The following is a 7,020-nucleotide window of genomic DNA, read 5'->3' as shown; positions in this document are numbered from 1 at the left end:
GAAAGAGACATCTATTACAAAACACTAAAAAGTTGAATGACATTTGGAGCTTGTCAAGCCAAGCCTTCGTATATGAGTAGGGAGGGATGTATTTTCTGTTTGTCAAGATCGACATGCTCTATTTGATTTTGGTGTGTAAAATGCAAGCCATGATTTAATGCTCAAAGTCGATAATATGTATGCAGCGTTGCTTATTGGTTGTGTGGTGCATTGACACAGAAACCTGTTTGTGGAAAATTCATTGCATGTATTTTATATAATTACAAATATGGCATCAGAATGTTAATCTGATTTCCCCCTAGCTGATTATTGTCTGCAACCCGCTCTGATTGTGAAGTAATGAAACAGACAGGGAGAAGAGAGCTCCTCAACATTCTGGGCTGTCCCACAAAACCATGCTGAAGTGGTCGAGCGACATCCACATAAACACAGAGTTGCAACAGTCATTACTTGTGGTGGGAATCACTTTTGTTGTAAATTGTATGACTGGGGAGGATGTGCACATTTTTATTTACAGTACAAGGGGAGGGTCATGTGATAACATTTGTAACGTTGGGGGGAGGGTGATTTTTTTATGACACCGCGAGTTGGACCTGGCCCCTAATCCCCCCCCAGTAAATTTCGATCTGTCTTGTTACACTGTCTGGACAATAATTACAGGTTATTGTGGTTCCACAGTGCCCTATGTAACACCCGCGGACATGGCAGCCAATTTTCAATTTTTGTAATACCTTACACTCAGTGGCATCAAACATTCTTTTGTCCGGCCAGGCACGCGGGGGAGCAAGTTTGCCCCCAATTTCTGTCGCACGGATGGTTGTGTGGATTGTACTCTTTCATAGTGGTCCCATTGTGCCGCACTGCATGCTGGGGCTCCGTGTGACACCTGCTCGCACAGGTATATGGGGGAGTGAGTGAGTGAATGCTCCCGCCGCATCCGACCCGCTCAGGTCCGGTTTCTGCGCTTTTTCAAAGGAACTTTAGGGTCGCAAAAAGGATCTCCTCCCTCCGTAATTTCTATGCCTGGGGTATCATTGCATATCGCCGCCACGGAGCCAAACGGGACAGTGCCATGAGGACTTTCCCTAAAAGCAGAGCTTGTGAGGTTTACAGTGTCTCGGGATATGGACATTGTTCTGCTGTTGGTTCACCTGCACAGGTAAGAGAGATGGCTTCAGCACTCACCGCACTTTTCACCCTGTCCGCAAAGACAGGGGGAGACAAAGGGATGCTGTTCAGGCTGCACAATCAAAGCAACAGTCTTTTCAGGTATAGGTTTTTATCAATTTACTTTTCATCATATTAGGCCTACTTTTAGCTGTTATAAATTGTTTCAATTGGATGTGCTGTTATAATTGGATGTGCTGGCTCACCGGTAATGGATTTGAGTCAGTCGCCAACTTTCCCCACTTAGTTCTGGTTCATCTTAATTGTAAAATCAGTCTCTGGGGATATCTGGTTCTCACTCCCATGAATGTCCGTCAGAGGACGCCGCTTGATTCAGTGCTGACACTGCTGCGCAAGGTCGTGGGAAAGCAGACCCCTGGAGCCACGCTTTGTGTGCTCCCTTGGGGAATCCTGCCAAGACGCCAAATGTTTTACTTCAATTCCTTCAGAAACAAAGGACGGTTCGCTGCTGTTGTCGCTCTCGGTAACTTGATTTACTTGTATGTTTAGTGTTTACCCTACTGCACTAAGTAAACAGTAGGCTACATGGTGGAATGGAAAGGTGGGTACTGGGTAGGCCTACATGTAAGATAAATTACGTTTTTAATTATTATTTTTATTGACTATGTGACCTGTTAAACCTTTGTAATGCTGACCCCTCACTTGAATATGCTGTAACCTAATGTAGCAGGCATAAAATAAATGGCTGAAACTAGATCCCCCTACATACTGATCTTGATGAGAATAAATAAAAAACCGGCGGGGGAGGTTCGCTTCTGCACTGTTCAACCAATCCTGTAAATGTTGAGGAGTTAAGATGGAGTGTGGCCAGAGAGGAAGAGGTAAAGAGAGAGGCCCAACTGTCTCCCACCAACCAAGAAAGGAGTTTTTCTATGGAGGTCTATAGGGTACCACAGTATGACTTATAATACCCATAAAAACTAATGGTCAAACAAGGAAATGGTTCCAATAATTTTTCCACCATTCATTTTTCCCATTGGGGATTTAATAAACACTTCAAATAATGGCTGTGTTTCGTGTAGGCTTACTCTGGCGTGACGTTTTGATAACTGTGTAAATCTCTCTAAACAAATGTATGGTGGATAAACGATTAGCACCCTTTCCCTGTTTTACCGACACATCGACTGTGGGGCTCTATGAGAGAGTGTAGTAATTTGGTCTACAAAAACATTTATGGCTTTTATGCTACAGAGGTTTATTTGATTTAATATAAGTTTCGTAATGCTTAGGTTGTTACGAGTGTACTGATATGACATCCCAACAACTTTGAGTAAAAATACTTCATATCGAAGTTGTCTCCAGATGGCTATGCATGTTCATGGCGTGAGGCTAGTAGCATAGCATCTCTCTCCAATGAATACAGGCAGTCAACAACCCTCATCGAATATTGCAAAAAGTAAGGAGATGTTTTCGCCAATCCAAAGAAAAGATAGGCGGGATTTAGACAGCCCGCCGTGCCGCTTTGTGGACAAAGACAACGATTGTTAGAGCGGATAGAAAGGTATCTTGTCAGTATATCCATGATCTTTGGTATCACCTTGTTATAAATGTCCAAAAGAGGAAGTCGTGTTATGGGCTCTCTTTCCATTTCCCCTGAAAACCGGCACATCCGGTGGGTGGGGACTGGCAGAAACTAAATATGCTGAGACAGAGAGGGAGTGCAAGAGAGATCCTTAAAGACAGTTTTTTTTTCTAGGTAAGTCAGTTAAGAACAAATTCTTATTTATAATGACGGCCTAGGAACAGTGGGGTAACTGCCTTGTTCAGGAGCAGAACGACAGATTTTTACCTTGTCAGCTCGGGGATTCAATCTAGCAACCTTTCGCTTACTGGCCCAACGCTCTAACCACTAGGCTACCTGCTACCTGACATAGCCTACTCACACACAAAGAGAGAGGCCTACTCGCACACAAAGAAAGACGGGGGGTGTTGTGATGTGAATAAGTGAAGCAGGTTTGTATCTGATATAGGGGGTCATTACAGAGCCCACCCAGTCACTTAGCTCCCCCACGGAGTCCAAGGCTCAGAGCGACTGGAAGGACCAGGGAGGCCAGGGGGACAAGGGAGGCAGAGGACCTGTCTGTGTGGGATGGAGGAGGTGGGCTCTGGGGGTCCTACCCCTCCTGCCCTTCACTGCCGCCATTGCACTGAGTCTCCATTTCTTTACATGTGAGTAAGCAGTATTGTGTGTGTGTGTGTGTGTGTTGTGTGTGTGTGTGTGTGTGTGTGTGTGTGTGTGTGTGTGTGCGGACTCTGGGTTTTGACACAAATCCTCCCTTTTTTATATATTGTCTTAGAAATTATGCTTCAATTAATTAAAAACCTGCTCTGGAACTTTGGTGACTACTAAGTATTTTTTAAACCTCCCGCTTTGGGCTGGATGTGCATAATCTGTAGTTCATATGTGCATAATCTGTAGTTCATATGTGCATAATCTGTAGTTCATATGTGCATAATTTGTAGTTCAAATGTGCATAATCTGTTGTTCATATGTGCATAATCTGTAGTTCAAATGTGCATAATCTGTGAGCAGAATTACTGTCTTACCTCAATTAGCCGTGAAATCCTTAGTTTGAAAGCAACTGTTTATCTGGAAGCTGTGCTGCGCCATTTTCCCCAAATTTTCCCCCAGGTGGGCCAGCCACCTAGCAATTCGAGTTCAACCAGCGAGCTTCGAACCCCTCGCCATATAAGTGACAGCTAGCAAGAGGCACATGATGCACCCACAGCAGAGCGAGAGTGAGAGCAGTGATGTGGTGCCTACATCTGCACATATGTGACGCAGTATGCAATTTTCAGGGGACCATTTTTGGCTCGTGAGCTCTACTTTCAGAACTACTGGCTAAAAAGCATAACAATAATGTGTTTGCCTTCAAGCTCCACCCCCTTCAGTGTTCTACCTTGGTGGCAGCGTGGAGTTTCCCAACATTAGCTTCTCATTGGACCTGACTGACCCCGCCTCTCCGCAGTTCCGCCTTCAGGCTCAGGCTCTAAGCCGTTATGTAAGTGTTATGGTCTATCTGTCCTGTCTTTTCCTGTCCTGCCCTATCCTGTCTTTTCCTGCCCTGTCTTGTCTTTTCCTCTCCTGCCCTGTCCTGTCTTTTCCTGTCCTGCCCTGTCCTGTCTTTTCCTGTCCTGCCCTGTCCTGTCTTTTCCTGTCCTGCCCTGTCCTGTCTTTTCCTGTCCTGCCCTGTCCTGTCTTTTCCTGTCCTGCCCTGTCCTGTCTTTTCCTGCCCTGTCCTGTCTTTTCCTGTCCTGTCCTGTCCTGTCTTTTCCTGCCCTGTCCTGTCTTTTCCTGCCCTGCCCTGTCCTGTCTTTTCCTGTCCTGCCCTGTCCTGTCTTTTCCTGCCCTGTCCTGTCTTTTCCTGCCCTGTCCTGCCCTGTCCTGTCTTTTCCTGCCCTGTCCTGTCCTGTCTTTTCCTGTCCTGTCCTGTGATGCTCTGAGATGATGCTTCTCTCTTTTTCTCCTCTCTCTCATAAATACACTGATGGTACAAAACATTAGGAACACCTTTCTAATATTGAGTTGCACACCGCTTTGCCCTCAGAACAGCTTCAATTCATTGGGGCATGGACTACAAGGTATCGAAAGCGTTCCACAGTGCTGCTAGCCCATGTTGACTCGAATGCTTCCCACAGTTGTGTCAAGTTGGCCGGATGTCCTTTGGGTGGTGGACCATTCTTGATACACACAGGAAACTGTTGAGCGTTGCAGTTCTTGACACACTCAAACCGGTGTGCCAGGCACCTACTATCATACCCTGTTCAAAGGTACTTAAATCTTTTGTTTTGTCCATTCACCCTCTGAATGGTACACATGCACAATCCAGGTCTCAATTGTCTCAAGGCTTAAAAATCCTTATTTAACCTGTCTCCTCCCCTTCATCTACACTGATTGAAGTGGATTTAACAAGTGACATCAATAAGGGATCATAGTGTTCACCTGGAAAGTGTAGGTGTTCCTAATGTTTTGTACACTCAGTGTTTATAATCTCCTGTCTAACGTCAGAATGTCACTCTACATTAGAACATATCAAGTCTAGAACCCTAGTGTTTCTAGAACCTCCCTCCCTGTGTCATTTTAGAGCATACTCCTGAATAATATGCATTTATTTGGCACTTTAAAGAATGCAGTGGTACTAATTCTACTCCTGAAGGCTGCTGGTCTCTCTCTCCCCTCTACCTTCTTCCCTTCTCTCCCATCTCTCTCCCCTTGTACATGTGTGAAATAGGGCAAATATAAGCACCCAGCTTCTCTCCCGCAAATCCCTTCCTCCCTTTCTCCCTTTCTCCCCTTCCTTCTCTGTGTCTCAGTGTTAAATGTAAAGCGGGTGTGTAACAGGAGCCCAGGTCTGTGTGTGTGTGTGTGAGTCCTGGGGCACTGAGGTCTGAGGCCCCTAGGGACCAGGCCCTTTTCAGCAGCGAGGACAAGCCCAGTGTTTGTGAGAACAGCAGGGCCCAAGTAGCTGGAGTGAGAGGAAGAGCAGGCCCTCAATAAAAACATTGTCTATCTGGCTTTCACACAATCAGCTACTCTGTGTCTCACTACCGCCACACCACACATAAAGAGAGAGAGAGAGAACTGAGCTGCACTTCCTAACCTCCTGTCAAATGTATGACCACATTAGAGATACATATTTCCCACAGATCACACAGACCCACAAAGAATTTGAAAAAAATCGAACATTGATAAATTCCCATATCTGTTAGGCGAAATACCAAGATTTGTGGCCGTTATCTGTTCCTTTATTTTCCCTTTCTTACTGCAACTACTTGCACATTGTTACAACACTGTACATAGCCAATTATATAACATTTGAAATGTCTATACTCTTTTCATGTTTACTTATGTTTCCCTTGTTTATTGTCTATTCCATTTGCTTTGGCAGAAAGAGAGAGAGAGAGAGTAAGAGAGAGAGAGAGAGAGAGAGAGAGAGAGAGAGAGAGAGAGAGAGAGAGAGAGAGAGAGAGACCAAAACAAAGACAAACAAAAATTGTGCAGTTAAAATGGACAAAAAACACACACATTTCATTCCACAGGGCCGTGGGGTGAGACCGGGATACAGCTTAAGCCCCACCCTCTTCAACATATATATCAACAAATTTGCGAGGGCGCTAGAACAGTCTGCAGCACCTGGCCTCACCCTACTACAATCTGAAGTCAAATGTCTACTGTTTGCTCATGATCTGGTGCTTCTGTCCCCAACCAAGTAGGGCCTACAGCAGCACCTAGATCTTCTGCACAGATTCTGTCAGACCCTGGCCCTGACTGTACATCTCAGTAAGACAAAAATAATGGTGTTCCAAAAAAGGTTCAGCTGCCAAGAGCACAAATACAAATTCCATCTAGACACTGTTGCCCTAGAGCACACAAAAAACGACAGGTTACTTCCACAAAGCTATGAACGATCTGAGAGACAAGGCAAGAAGGGCCTTCTATCCCATCGAAAGGAACATAAAATTCAACATACCAATTTAGGATCAGTTATAGATTTACGGTTGTGAGGTCTGAGGTCCGCTCACCAACCAAGAATTCACAAAATGTGACAAACACCAAATTGAGACTGCATGCAGAATTCTGCAAAAACATCCTCCAAATAATGGACGCAGAGCAGAATTAGGCTAAAACCCGCTAATTATCAAACTCCAGAAAAGAGACATTAAATTCTACAACCACCTAAAAGGAAGCGATTCCCAAACCTTCCATAAGAAAGCCGTCACCTACAGAGAGATTAACCTGGAGAAGAGTCCCCTAAGCAAGCTGGTCCTGGGGCTCTGTTCACAAACACAAACAGACCCCACAGAGCCTCAGGACAAAAACACAATTAGACC

At 45.0% G+C, this 7,020-nt stretch overlaps 1 protein-coding gene across 1 annotated transcript in view; it reads left to right on the top strand.

Moving 5' to 3' along the window:
- Window positions 1-941: 941 nt before the first annotated feature.
- LOC106579543 (suppressor of tumorigenicity 14 protein) overlaps window positions 942-7,020 on the top strand; it is a 44,748-nt gene continuing 38,669 nt past the window's right edge. Inside the window, exons 1-3 of the mRNA XM_082965964.1 lie at window positions 942-1,159; window positions 3,159-3,357; window positions 4,066-4,190. Coding sequence (XP_082822090.1) covers window positions 1,073-1,159; window positions 3,159-3,357; window positions 4,066-4,190 — 411 coding nt within the window. The 5' untranslated portion in view covers window positions 942-1,072. The remainder of the gene's footprint in view (window positions 1,160-3,158; window positions 3,358-4,065; window positions 4,191-7,020) is intronic.

The sequence above is a fragment of the Salmo salar genome, chromosome 19, assembly GCF_965601325.2.
Source record: "Salmo salar chromosome 19, fSalSal1, whole genome shotgun sequence".
Classification (NCBI taxonomy): domain Eukaryota; kingdom Metazoa; phylum Chordata; class Actinopteri; order Salmoniformes; family Salmonidae; genus Salmo; species Salmo salar.
The sequence above is the reverse complement of the archived record's forward strand: the minus strand, read 5'-3'. Positions and strand labels throughout refer to the sequence as shown.